General features: G+C 52.4%; 3 protein-coding genes across 6 annotated transcripts in view; 2 read left to right on the forward strand and 1 right to left on the reverse strand.

Annotated features, from left to right (window-relative positions):
* LNX2 (ligand of numb-protein X 2) overlaps positions 1-2026 on the reverse strand; it is a 54386-nt gene extending 52360 nt beyond the window's left edge. Inside the window, exon 1 of one of the 2 annotated variants that reach the window (XM_036228384.1) lies at positions 1960-2026. The gene's annotated coding sequence lies outside the window, so the exon portion shown is untranslated. Of the gene's footprint in view, positions 1-19; positions 211-1959 lie in introns of those variants that run through there. The other variant, XM_036228383.1, reaches the window with a different exon arrangement.
* Positions 1480-3081, forward strand: POLR1D (RNA polymerase I and III subunit D). The gene is made up of 2 exons (XM_016156258.2): positions 1480-1604; positions 2506-3081. Exons 1-2 carry the CDS (start codon positions 1579-1581, stop codon positions 2879-2881), a joined length of 402 nt encoding a protein of 133 aa, XP_016011744.1. The 5' UTR covers positions 1480-1578; the 3' UTR covers positions 2882-3081.
* Positions 1480-13682, forward strand: part of LOC118609330 (protein POLR1D-like) — a 36299-nt gene continuing 24096 nt past the window's right edge. The window contains exons 1-2 of one of the 3 annotated variants that reach the window (XM_036228386.1): positions 1493-1604; positions 12557-12743. In XM_036228386.1, the coding sequence (XP_036084279.1) occupies positions 12592-12743 (152 nt within the window). In that variant the 5' untranslated portion in view covers positions 1493-1604; positions 12557-12591. Of the gene's footprint in view, positions 1605-12556; positions 12744-13682 lie in introns of all 3 variants that reach the window. The other 2 variants (XM_036228387.1, XM_036228388.1) reach the window with 2 other exon arrangements.

Here is a 13682-nt window from a genome sequence, read left to right on the forward strand (position 1 = left end):
GCCGGGCAAAGTTACTCACTGGGGACGCGCGGCGGCCCGGGGCGTGCGCCGGCGCCCGGCGCCGCACTCTCCGCGGCCCGCCGAGGGAGCCGGGAGCGAGGCGGCCTCGGCTCCTCCGGGGATCGCCGCCGCCGCCGCCGCCGCCGCCGCCGCCGCGGACTTCCTGGCAAGAAGCAAACTCTGGCCAAGACTTCACTTCTCAACCGCCCCTGCTGCCTTCCCGGGGGCGAGCGCCAGGGCCCGGCCGCCCAACCCGACACGCACCTGGGCCAATCGGCGGCGGCGCAGGGGTGGAGGGGGCGGGACAGAGAGCCGCTCCGCCTATCCGAGGGCTCAGGGGGCGGGCCAGGCCGGGCCGTCACTCCAGGGTTAGAGTGAGCCCGCTCCGCCCCGCGCCGCCTGCCCTCCCCCACCGGCTCCGCGCTGGGCCCCCCGGATTACCCCGCTGGAGACGGCTCGGGAGTGTCTGCGCTCCCCGCCGAGGCCCCAGGAGCGTGGGACATTGCGGGGAGGCAGCGGACATGTAGGGGAGTCGGGAGGAGGGAGCAGGTGGCACAGGAAAGCAGCAATGTACGTGTGCTTGCGAGAGGACCGCTGGGGTGGGTGGCGGGGACAGGGGTTGACCGCGGTGAGCGGGGCAAGGGGAGCAGGGGTTATTAGCGAAGAATTCCTTGCGGGACGGAGAGGGAGAGGTACGGAGGAATGAGGACGCGGAGGGTGAGTCTGGGTGGAAGAGTCGCCAAGGCGGGGTCAGGGGCACCTGGGAACAAAGGTGAGAAGGAGGTTCCGCAGGTGAGGGGGTTGAAGAAGCCAAAGGGCAAAGAGAAAAGGAAGTCCAAAGCGAGGGAGGACGTGCCCCGGGGTAGAAAACATCCTAGGAGAGAAGGGATGGGAAGGAAAACAGTTTCATTCCGAACCCTTCGCCCCCAAAAGAAAAACACCAACGCTTGTCCTTTGACCCAGGTGAGCTGTGCGAAGATTCAAATAGCATCTTACACCCATCCTGTTCTGCCGTGAAATTCAGCAAGGTGTATTTATCCACTAGAGTTTAAGCCTCTCGTCCCATGAAAGCCCCCGAGGGTCGGGGTCCTGCTTAGGCGCATCACTGTCCCCAACGGGTCTAGCGGCAGGTCAAAAAGAGGTCTGATTCAGGCCCTTAGAAGGAAGGTGGTTTGGGGAGGCAGGTAAGCCCCGTCCCCTTCGCCACCACTCGGGTTACAGTGCCAGGGCCGAGCGCAGGCGCCCACAGGCCCGCCTCGGCCTCGGGGTGCGGCGGGAGCCCGACCCCACCGCTCCCCGCTAGCTCTGAGGGCGGAGCTGCCCCGGAGCGCCAGGTGAGCGGCTGCGGCCTCGCCGCCGCCCTGGTCGCGCGGGGTGGGCGGGGCCTAGGGGCGGGGCCTCCACGCCCCGCCCAGTGGGTGGGGCCTGCGGCTGCGGCTCCTCCTCCCTCCTTCCGTCCTCCGCTCCTTCCGTCGGCAGGTCCTTCCTTCCTTCCTGCTCCGCTCGCACGTTTCGTGACATGGGGCAGAGCCTCTCGCCCGGCCGCACCACCTGAGGATCCCGGAAGCCGCCCCCGCGATGGAAGAGGACCAGGAGCTGGAGAGGTAACGGCCGGGGAGGCGGGCGGGCGGGCGACAGGAGCGGGCCGCGCCCTGGACCGCGGCCGGTGGCGGGGGGGCCCGCGGCCGCCCGGGACCTCAGCCTGCGCGGCCCGGCCCCGCAGCGAGGGCCTGGCCGGGAGGGCAGGGGCCCAGAGAGAGAAGGTGGCGCCTGGGCGGGCGGGAGGGGGGCCCCCGATTGGGAAAAGGGGAGGAGACAGGGATGCATTTGAACAGAGACGCTCGAGACGCTAGGTACCAGGAAGGGAAGACAAGTTGTGAGACCAGAGTTAAGCCCCCAGACTGCCCATCCCCACTGAGATCAGCAGGAGTGCAATCGAGCTAACGTAGAATCACGCACCGCGCCGCTGTCCCCGAGCGATGGTCTCGGTGCGCTCAGTCAGGCCTACGTCCCTGTGACTTGGCCCAGGCCCCTCCTCCGTGCAGACCGCTCGTAAAACCGCTCTGTGCGCTGAGTTCTCCTCCTCCCTCCTGCTCGATTGACTCAGACTTTCGGTTCTAGTTTCCTTATCTCCTGCAAATGGAAGCTGTCGTCGGCCCTGCACGTTGATCATCAGTAGCCTCTCTTTTTTATATTAATCTGTCTTTCTACGCCTTTCAACTCCCTTTTCATCCTGGCAAACATTTAAGTGTGTGTTTTAAGGAGACTCCCCTTGTGGCCATGTGGACGGTCAGATGGAGTAGGGAGAAACTGGAGGCAGTCAATTAAGTATTTATTGATAGAATACACAGAAGCAAGAAAATAAGGGGCTAATGCTGATAGCTCTATGTAATCAGAGTGCGTTAGAGTAATAATGTGTTGCGGTCGTGATATAGTAAATGAAAAAAAGCTAGTTACAAAATCATATTCAGTATGATCTCATTTTTATAAAAAATGTGTGTGTAGAAAAATATCTGGATTGAAGACCTCAATGGCTGAAGGCGAGAGGAAGACAGCCCTGGAAATGGTCCAGGCGGCTGGGACAGATAGACACTGTGTGACATTTGTATTGCACGAGGAGGACCATACCCTAGGAAATTCTCTTCGTTACATGATCATGAAGAACCCGGAAGTGGAATTTTGTGGTTACACTACAACCCATCCTTCAGAGAGTAAAATTAACTTGCGCATTCAGACTCGGGGCGCTCTTCCAGCCATCGAGCCGTTTCAGAGAGGCCTGAATGAGCTCATGAATGTCTGCCAACATGTGCTCGACAAGTTCGAGGCCAGCATAAAGGAGTATAAGGACCAAAAAGCAAGCAGAAACGAGTCCGCACTCTAGACCCTTATGCAATGTACAGGAAAGAGCGTCCTCTAGAATATTGTCTTCGTGATCTTGGCAAAACCCAGAAGTAGAAGTTTGCGAGTACAGCACGATCTGTCCTTGAGAAAGGCCTGATTCCGGCTGTCAACCCATGACGGCTGTTGGAATCCCTCCAAGAAGCTTTGTGTTCATCTAATAAATTCCCACTTTAAACACTTTGAGTGGTTTCTGTTCCTTGGTCCTCAAGGTTGACTGTTTTAGGAATTTTTTTTTCTTTTAATTTTTAATTGAGCCCACATTGGAAGTGGGGAAACTGAGAAAATCTGGGGCCAAGACGAGCACTTTAGCAAGCGAATTAGAAAGGAGTATGCATTCATAGCTCGATTGCGAGGGAGCAGAGAGGCACTGGAGCGGGACCCCATATAGAGAGGTTTTCAAAAAAGAAGGAAAGAAAAGTAGGAGTGTGTGTTGGCTTCTTCACGTTTTTTTTAGTAATTCACAAGAGAATTTATCTTTTGCTAATGATTGGTACATGGGGCACGTGCGGGGAGTGATTTAAAAGAATTGTGGGAATTCTGGTTTCGTGGGAGAATTTTAGGTAGTATCAGGGTCCACCTCTGTGGTATAATTTATAAGATAGGTACCAGTTTACTGCTGTAATTTCAGGTCACTAATAAAATATTTAGTCAAAAATGACCTCAGTAGGTCAGGAGAATTTAGTTATTTTGTAGAGAGAGATAACTAGGATGACCAGATAACAGTTTCAGTCCTTAGGTAGTTGTCTGAGTATAGCCCAGGTTTGCATAAAAGGAGCACCACTTGAGAGAAAGTAAGGACAGGGGAAGAAGGAACATTCCATATGGGGAACATGATTTTTTGGGGAAACAAAATGTTGTTTTCACATCTCTGTGAAATTAAGTGAATCACATCTAAGAGCTATCCTATTTACCTCCTCAACCTCGTCTGATACCCATCCAACCCCAAATTGACCTTAATTTACCCTAAATATCTCTCAGCCTCTGAACCTGAGCACCGCGCCCCTCGGTGCCCTGTGCTTTGGGGACTTCGTTGATGCCTTTCCCTCTTTCGGAGCGTTCTTCTGCCATACTCTAGTCTGGGTGGGAGGCTGACATGCAGGTTCCTTTGAGTCCTGTACACGCTTTCATTCTACTCTCTGTTTCATGGTCTTGGATTTACTCTGTGATCGTTAGAACTTACGTTGTCTGCTCGCTTTACTAAGCAGCACAATGCCTGGTAGGTAGAGGACCGGTAAAATCCCAGAGGGATCCACGTAGGTCGTCAGGGCACAAGGCTCTTTATTCTCTTGTGTCGGACGACTTCCACTCACCTGCCGCAGAGCCTGCATTTCCTACACTCTAAACTTTTTTAGATAAATATATTTTTGTATTTACTGAGCACCTGGTATGTACGAGAGACCCTGGGCTAAGATGTTAGTCTCGGATGAGACACAGTTCTTATTCTCATGAAACATACCTTATAAAAAGTGGAAAAAAAATTTTTAATTGAATCTTTGTGGAAAAAAAAATGACAAATATAGGGTCAAGAGAGAAGACATGAACGGGGAACCTGCTGTAGGTATGGAAGTTAGGGAGATCTTGCAGGGGGTACAGGAAGAGAGGCGAGCTGTGCAGAAAAGAAAAGAAAAGATTTTAGGGGAACAGTGTGTGGAAAGTCCTGAAGCAGAAAACTGGTGGTCTGAGGAATTAAATGTGTTGAAAGATTTACATGTCGGTGGCCTCCTCAGCAAGGAGGAGAAGGACTTGGCCTACGATGGAAAGGGAAGAGCTGGGGGAGGGGTCCGAAGGAGTTGGATTTTAAGGACAATGGAAATGACATCCGGATGCTTTGATTACGGGGAGGGGAAATGAATCATAGGCCAGAGCCAAAGTGGCCAAGTGGCCTTCACAGGCTGTAAGCTTGGGACAGAGAAGAGAGGGTGGACTGGGCAATATTTCTAAACCAGATTTGTGCAGAACTGGCGGTAGGCCTCAGGGATTGGATGTGGAAAGTGAAGACACAGAAAGATGACTCCTACCTAGGTTTGGGGCCAAATTCCTGAAATGGGAAGCTTAAGGGACAATAGGGTGGGAGGTGGACGAGGTCACTGGAATCTAAGTGCATTTCTAAACGCGATAGACGTGAATCCGAGGCCGGGAAAGAAATCTAACTCAGCCAGAGAGTTCTGGCCATAACGGCGATATGAATCCATAAAAGTGAGTGTGACCAGGAAGTGCGCCCAAGGCCAAACCTTGGGCACACTTAGTATTTAACGCTTCGGTGAAAAAAGGAGCAACCAGTCCGGGGGTAGTAACGTCTGTAGAGAGTAGATTCGAAGAGGGGATGGAATATTAGGGTGGAAAAATATAGCTTGGAGCCAACAGTCCTCGTGGGCAGCATTCGTTTAGAGCCTGAGAAAGCTAAACATTAACACTCATTGTTCAGAAGAATGGCTTCCTTTGGGTTTCCAATAGAGAAAATATAGTGGAGAACATCGGAGAGCTAAATTTAAGCATCAGCAGGGATGGGGAGAGGTCAGAGTCTCAGGCAAAGGTGGAGAGTGGTCTCCTGGGGTGATAGGAAGAGTCTGAAAAGCCAGTGCAGCGTGAGGAAATTAGCCCTTGACAAAGTCGGGAGCCCTAAAGGGGTAAGTGGGAAAGGGTCAAACACTTCTGTGCCTTTTCCAGAAATTCTGCCTATGAGTCGTCCTGTGGGGGTGATAAATAGAATTATTTGCATGGAGTTTAATGCCTCTGAATCAACACCTGTCGGCAGATGAAAGCCAAGTTCAGGAGGTGGACATATTGGTGTAGAATGATCGTGGAATGAAGGGATTGGTGACATCGTGGGAAAGGTGCCCAGCGGCGACCACTCCCTGCATCTCAGAGGGCGTCATTGCTCCTGAAAGGATTTATTGTCACTGATCACGTGGCATGCTGTCTTTAGTCTGTAAAGGGTAGCCGCACACACACTCCACAGGTTCAGAAAAAAAACACTTTCTGAAGGCAAATGGGCAAAAAGGACACACAGATGAGGGCGGGCAGAGTGGCCAGCAGCCGTGGGTGCGGGAGGGGTCTTCGCACAGTCTGCAGGGGCCCGAGGGAAAGCCGAATCAGTCCATGAAAGGGCGAGGGAGATTGCTATGAATAATATTTATGTGAACGGAAAATAACTCCATCATTGCCTCTGATTTACACTCTGATAGCGTTTCACTCTAATATTAATGATTCAAGATCAGAAATTCTATTTAGCTGTAAAGTACTATATACCTTTTAAGAAGCCAGTTATTAAATGAAATGATGGCGTACTAAAGGCTTTTAATATATAATAATTTGAGTGCTTACCCAGCACTTCCCATTTTCAAAGCACTTTACAAACTAATTGTTTATAAATGGCATATAGTTTATAACATCTAAGTGCTCTAATTAGTTGGTGTAACATACACACAGGTGCCTACAAAGTCTCTGTAGGGATGAAAAGGTGTCTCCATAAAAAGTCCATTCACTGCCGTTCCTGGCATCTCAGGAGATACAGAATCACCTGAGACTCTATGGCCCACCATTCCCCGTCCTTGTTTTTGGTTCCCTTCAACAGGTCACTAAGATTATTGGTAATCTCCGGCTCACTAGACAAAAGTCATCATTTTGGATCAGCATAATTAGAGTCGGAGAAGGTCTTTGTGACACCTCTCTAACTGGGCCCCCGGAAAATCTACCCGAGTCCACCAGTCTGTTTTTAGGTCCTTATAAAGATCTCAAATCCACCTCTCGAGCTCAAAGTCAATGTCGGTTTTTCTTTTGCTACTCGAGACTTTATAAACCATCCCCATGCAGTGACTGAGTGGTCTTTATTTTCTCTCCGTGACGAAATTCCTTCCTAACCTAGAGTGTTGGGCGTCCATACAGCGAGCACGTACTTAGTAGAGGCACAGTGAGAGAATAAAACATGGGTCTGTCCTAAAAAGCCTTTTGTGGTTTCGGAGAGAGGAGACGGTTGTACACCTAAGAAAGAAAACAAATTGTGTTTACGGTGAATGCAGTGTGCCCTGATCTTCAGTTTAGAGTATTACGTGCTGCGCACAGAATGGAATCAGCGAGAGACACCGCGGAAGCGATGATGGTTCCTGAGGACCCACCCTGCTGGCCGCTGTCCCAGCGCTGGGCACAGTTCCGCCTGCCAGTCGCTCGTGGAGTATTGAAATTGGCAGACTTGTCAGAGAAATATAGCATTCCGGGATGAGTGGTCTCCTCTTCCCCAGTGCAAAGGAGCCACTGAGGATTCTGGAGCTGGGGAGGGCCATGAAGGGTTTGTGTTCCTGTCCCCTGTCCCCTGTCCCCGTGCAGCACGGACGAGGAAGGAAGCGCCAGGAGACAGGAGGGAGCTAGGGGCGTTTGAGACGGTCCAGGCGTGATGGGCGTGATGGAAGGGAGGAGGGCGGCAGGAACAGGGAGTGAGAAGGCGGATTCCAAAACAGCTAAAAAGTAGCCTGGAGACAGATGCTGAGGGTAAAGGTGACAGGCGGTGGAAGACGGCCCCACACCCCACAGCCCGGCCACTCCCTCGCCACCAAATCCAGAGCAGCGGGACCTGCCGTCTCCTTCCCAGCCTGGCCTTGCTCATAGGAGCCCGTGGGTGCAACCGTCCTTCCATCCTTCCCCAAGTCAGAAGAATTCCCATCTTAAAACGAGGACGTGGCTCCGAAGCCACAGATGTGGCAATGGGGTGGGACGAGGTGATCGGGACCGTGAGCTGATGGGCTTTGGCTGCCGTTCGCCTTCACCAGGTCGCTCTCCTCGAAGGGAACGTTTCATTCATTCATTCGTTCGTCCTATCATTCTTTCTTCATTCCATAAACATTACTGAGTACAAAGGACGTGCAAGCGCATTTAAGGATGCAGCAGGGAACGAGTTACCCGGATGCAGATTGTTTTCTAACGGAAGAGATAGAAAATAAACACAAAAATACATAATGTAACTTAAAGTAGCGATGTACATGGGGAGTAAAAACGATGGCGAGGAGGCCCTGCGAACTGAGTGGTTAAGGAAGGCCTTCCCGAGGAAGTGACATTGCGCAGGAAATGGGAGAGACCACGGATAAATGAGAGTACGCCCAGAATTTCTCGAAAGACGAACTTGGATTATTATTCAGCAGTGAAAAGCTGAATTATGGACCTTTTTGGAAGGAACACGTGTTCAGCATTGTGTATAAGCAATTTTTATTAGCTCTTAAATTGACGTCACTTATGTTTAGTCTGTGTATGTGTTTACCCGGTGATTGTAAAAGCTTATTGAGTTGCTGTGTGGGGCAGTATGATATTGTCGAAGTTCTGGATCGGCTAATACAGATATATAAATGTGTGTGTGTTAGGGGAGTTGAGTTGGTTTGAAGAGTTGTTTTGTTTTGTTCTGTTTTCGTTTGTCTTTTTGAGGAAAGTGCGCTTTTCTTGGAAGCAGACGTTGGCGAGCTTGGGACCCCGCACACGCCGTCAGGCTGAATAACCGCCTGGCAGGACAGCGCAGGGGCCAAGAGGTGGCACCGTGGGGCCCACTGGACTTTTAGCCGCGTGACCTTGGACACACCGTTTGACCTCTTTGTGCCCCTGTCTCTTCACTGGAAAGATTGGGGTGCCGGAACTCCCACAGCAGGGCGCCGTAACTGTTCACCGAGGTCATAGATTCATAGTGCTTAGAATAATACCTGGCCCTGCAGCACACACGCCATCGATGTTAGCTATAGCTGTCATTATTATGCCATCAGTAATCGTATCAAAGAAACTCCTTTCCTTCATTTTCTTCTAGGTAAAAACGTGAACACAAAAAAACTTAGTAACTTCCGTTTTTTGTTTTTTGTCTTTTTGTTTCTTGGTCTCCTCTAGCCCAAGCCACACTGTGATATGTATTCGTGAACCCCAGTATGGAATGTTATCCACATGCCAAGGCCATTGCTTCTAAGAAAGGCAGTTTAGAATGGCTTCCCTATTAATAGAATATAGGTAAAAATCAGAGATAAATAGGTTGTATCTCTTTTCACAAAGAAATTAGGAGTCTGATGGAACATTCATAGTCTTCCCCGAGCTTCAAGACAAAGGCGAAGCCGCAAAGAAAAGCAAGGTGTGTAGCAGACAGAGATTCAGTTCGGTCCAGATACCTAAATGTCAACAGGAAGGCAGGGCTCAGGCGAGGTCAGCTGAGCATAAAATTTCATACAACAGAACATATTGTTATTTTATCTGATGCCGATCCTCAGTAAATTCCACATTTGTTATGCGAGGCATTTAATGTATGCCAAAAAGAAAAGCTGCCTGTTTGCCGTTCTAAAATTACCGTGCTGCGTTGGGTCAGACCTCAAAATAATTGTCATCGTGCCCCAGACAATTGTATTAACAGGGCTCTAAGGGAGAGTGAGAGGTCAGGGCGCCGAGGGCAGAGGGCCCGGCTTAACTCTCGACTTAACCTTTCGGAGCCTCAGTTTCCTTAAAAAACTGGGCTAATAATTATACCTACTTTATCAGGTTATTGTGGGGAATAAATGAAATCCAGCACTTAGCACAATTCCTAGTACCGTACTCTCAAATACACGCGTGTCAGCTGTTACCGTCATCCTTGTGAAGCCGGTTATTGCCTAAGCCAGTAAGTGGTGGTCAGAAGCGTGGCCTTCACGTAGCGCTCGGGCCTCGTTATCCGCGGCAGACTCCAGGCCGGCTGGCTCCAGCTGGCGCCTGCTGTCACCCCGTCGCCACCTGCGGCTGACCGTCTGCCACCCTGGGCTTCTCAGCCCACGCCTGGCGTCCCCCCATCTCGGAGCTGCGGCCTTCGCCCCCGACTTCCCTACGTCTTCACATGGCCTGTCTCTTCCCCAGGTCGCTTACGCAGACCGGCCTTGGCCACTGCATTAATTATCCATTGCTGCACAACAGTGTGTCCTAAACTTAGTGGCTAGAAGAAAAAAACATTTCCTCACGGTGTCTGTGGGCCAGAACTCTGGCTGGGCTCAGCTAGGTGGTCACGACTCAGAGTCTCTCACAAGGCCGCAGAGGGGTGTCATCGGGGCCGCGGGCCTCGAGGCTCGAACGGGAGGTGACTCACGTGGGCCTGCCGCGTGCCATGGCGCCCGGCCTCCCCGATCAGGCGGGCCAAGAAAGAGAGCGCGCAGGATGGACGAAGCGTCTCCTTATACCCTAATCTCAAGGACACCCCATCGCTTACGCCCCGTCCCGTCTGCTAGAAGTGAGTCAGTGAGTCCAGCCCACACCGAAGGCGGGGCGGGACTTCGCAAGGGTGCGAATGCTAGGAGGAGGGGTCCTTAGGGCCACCCCAGAGGCTGCTGACGCCAGCTGCCTTGTCCCAGACAGCGTGAGCACATGCGCACGGACCTCCGCCATCTCCTGTCCCCGACCTCGCTTCGTGCGGACCCGTTGCAGTCCTCACTCACCCGTAACCGTCGTGACACTATGTGTTCATCAGTTTGTCTCTGACTCCATTTAAACACAGGCTCCCAGAGGGCGAGGGCTTTGTCCTCGTTCGCTTGTGCCCGGCTCGGAGCAGGGTTTCCTCAGGCTTCTTCACGAATGAGTGGATGCGTGTGCGACCGAATGTCAGTGTCTGGGTGTGACAGCCGCCTCAGCGAGGACGGACTACGTGCGGGGAAAGACCGATGATTTGTAATGACTCTATCTGTACACTCGTCGGCTGACACTCGCATACGCAGGCGCTGCAGTAAGAAGCTTCTTCCAGGAGAAGAAAGCCTCGGTGGAGGCCAGGGGGCACGCCTCTCCCGCGGCTTGGGTCAGGGGAGAGCTGAGGTCACGGGCAGCACGAAAGGTGCTCAGTTACACTTTGTAATCTGTTTGGTTTCTGACTTTTCTCTCGTTCCCGGAGCCCTGCATGCTGCCATTTCTTACCACTTCCGTCCCGTGCTACATTTATTACTTTTGCTCCTATTGCTAAAACAATGGCTGGCCCATCCCCTGCTTGCAGTTTGCAGCTGCAGCGGTCGTGAGACCGTGCTGCTGATCATCCTTGGCATCTCGTCCGCACGGAGTTCCGGGGGGGCGGAAAGTTGCAGGGTTATCGCTTCGGGGTGCCGTGAGGCGGAATGCAAAGCATTCGAGTCTAAGATCTGCTGTTCGGTCGGTGCCAGGTAATGTAATGCATTCATTTCCTGACCAGCTGCCTGATATATTGATGTCAGTTATTATAAGTGGCATTGCTTTGGAAAGATACAGAGTCCGAGTATTTTTTCTTCAGCTGCTGTTTTGAAGCGTTGCTCCGTTCCAGGTAGTAGGCCTGCGAAGACGAACCTCAATCGGTAACTTCCTTCAGTTTGCAATCAGGTCGGACCGAGGAGCTGTGTCGCATTGAAGGAAAGCTGTCATTTCTTCTAATGCTTCCACCTTCTTTAGAATTGTAGCCCCTCCCCCTGCACCTTGACTCCGAAGCATCTGCAGCCCCCGGGGCAGTCAGTGCCTGGCCCACAGTGGACGCTCAAAAATCATCAGTGAACGGATACAAGGCGGACTCAGTGCAGTTTTCACTGACTAGCCTGAGAGCTGAATTTGAATCTGAAAGGCCGAAATAACGATCCTGGAAGCTGTGGGGTTGAAATCCACGCATTTGCGGTTTCGCGTCTTCAGCTCTGTAGTCTGTCACGTGTACATAGGTACAGCAGGCTGGGGCTGTCAGGGAGGCCACAGACTCAGGAGCTCGTTTAGGCAGAAGGTGCTCATGACCGGAGCAGGCAGAGATAGGGTGCCAAAGGAGGGGCTGCCCGGAGGGGGCCCCGCAGATCTCACAGATGCGTCTGTAGGTGGCCGGTGAGTCCGGAGCAGTCACCTCAGCTGGGAAGAGCCGGGCATGTTGTTTACACACATCTGAAAGGCAGGACGTTGGACCTGGACAGGCACATGTGGCCGCCGGGGGCACCTCTCACAGTGAGACTGGCCCCCAAGGCAGCCACCATGGGGATCACCTGCTGTACTTGACCTACCGCGTGGCTTCAGAGTTCACAGGTCAATAATATTGCAAAAAAATAACATCTAATAGGGCAAACTGTGTACGGTGGCCTAGGTTCTGTTTTGCCTTTGACAATGGACTTGTCCTTATTTTGGTGGAAAAATGTCAGAAACCTCAGTCTTTATATGGCCTGGGAGCATGTGAAGGCCGCCAGGGTGTGTCCTCCAACCCCACCAAGCACGTAGCTCAGTTCTGACACTGTCTGCCTGGAGGAGGTGGCGCAGGTCTCATGGTCCTACAAGCCTGTGGGCGCCCCCCACCTCGCCCCCCCACACCTCCAGACTCCTGCTTCAAGCCCACGTCTCTTACTCTCTCTGCCACTTTTGGTCAGTTATACGGGATCTCGGGATAAATTTTAATTGGAACTCAGCTTTCATCACTGAGATTCCTCATCCAGTTACCGCAGGTCTTGATCGGCTCGCTGGCCCGTCCAGCCTACTCAGGCGTCTCTCCCGGTGCTCGGGAGACTTCCAGGGTGATCAGTGTAAAACTGGGGACGTAAGTGTCAATTATGTCATTCCCTGAAGATGGAGAGAAAGTACAGTCTTCGTGGTCTTCGTCAGAGTCAATGAGCCGGATTGTGTTCTGATCAGGTCTTGTCCTCGAAGCCCCCAGACTCGGTTCTACAGGTTTCTTCCTGTTTTTGTTTGTTTGTTTGTTCAGTTCTTTACAGGGCAAAGATTACACATGGTCCTTAAATGGATGGGAAAATCGAGGATTCTGGGGCCCGCTGGCTCGAAACCGTTCCGTCAGGGTCCGTCTGTAGAAGGGTCAGTCTCCAGGTGTGTAACCGCCTGCCGCCCAGACGCTCAGCAAACAAGTCGCGTTCCCTTTCGGTTTTCTTGTTCTGGTAAGTGGGTCCCCACCTGAGAGCTCTGTGCTCCGTTGCAAGCCGTGACACGAGGAAGCCACCCGGGCCCCTTCTTAGCCCGAAGCAGACGGCCTGCCAGACGCGTAGCTGCGGCTGGAGAGTCGGAAGGCTGGTGGGCCTGGCCAGGTGCGGGACCCAGTTTAATCCCCCTCCAGGGTCGACAGTGCTTTTCCCATGTAGAGAAAAGGAGCCGAGGTCTGCAGGAGGCGAGTCTCGCAGCCCGAGGTTACGCAGCTTGTAAGGAGGTGCCAGCCCAGCAATGCCCGACCCCGAGGCTCGGCCCTCAGCGCCCACGGCGTCACCCACGTTTCTTCCCTCGGGGACGTACGGCGCTTCGCCAGAGCGTGGGCCCCAGACCGTTCCGTCTGAGAGGCCGGGCAGCTGACCAGTTGTCTGCGCCCGGCCGAACCCCGCTGGAAAGGGGGCTGCTTGTTGTACATCTCAGCCATGAAAAGAGTCAGCGAGTTAGGGCACCTGGCTGAGAACCCCGGCACAGATGTATTGTTTAATATAGTCGGTTCGTGAAATTAACAGTCTTCATAGTATTAACCTTTTATATTGTACCGTTCTCAAAACACAGAAACGTCCTCACGGGTAGAGTGAACCAAGGGTGTGTGTAAATTGGAAGGGTCGCGGTTACTGGTTGACCTTGGTCAGCCTCCCCCAGCCTTGGATGCCTCATAAAAGGGGAGCAATAACTTCAGAGGCTCCTTCGGGGGTCCATGAGATAATTCTAGCATCCTGTCCCTCACCGTTCATTCTGGATTCTTTCCTTCCACGTTATAGTAAAAAGAGTCTGGTAAATACCCGGGTCTGGAGCCTCCCTGGAAATGCCAAGTGTGTAGGAATTAACGTGGAAGTTCAGTATAGGGCCCAGTTTCTGAATTTAGGGGTTTGATGTTTCAAACGAGTTGTGAC

This window comes from Rousettus aegyptiacus, unplaced genomic scaffold (assembly GCF_014176215.1).
Source record: "Rousettus aegyptiacus isolate mRouAeg1 unplaced genomic scaffold, mRouAeg1.p scaffold_m13_p_11, whole genome shotgun sequence".
In the NCBI taxonomy this organism is placed as follows: Eukaryota; Metazoa; Chordata; class Mammalia; order Chiroptera; family Pteropodidae; genus Rousettus; species Rousettus aegyptiacus.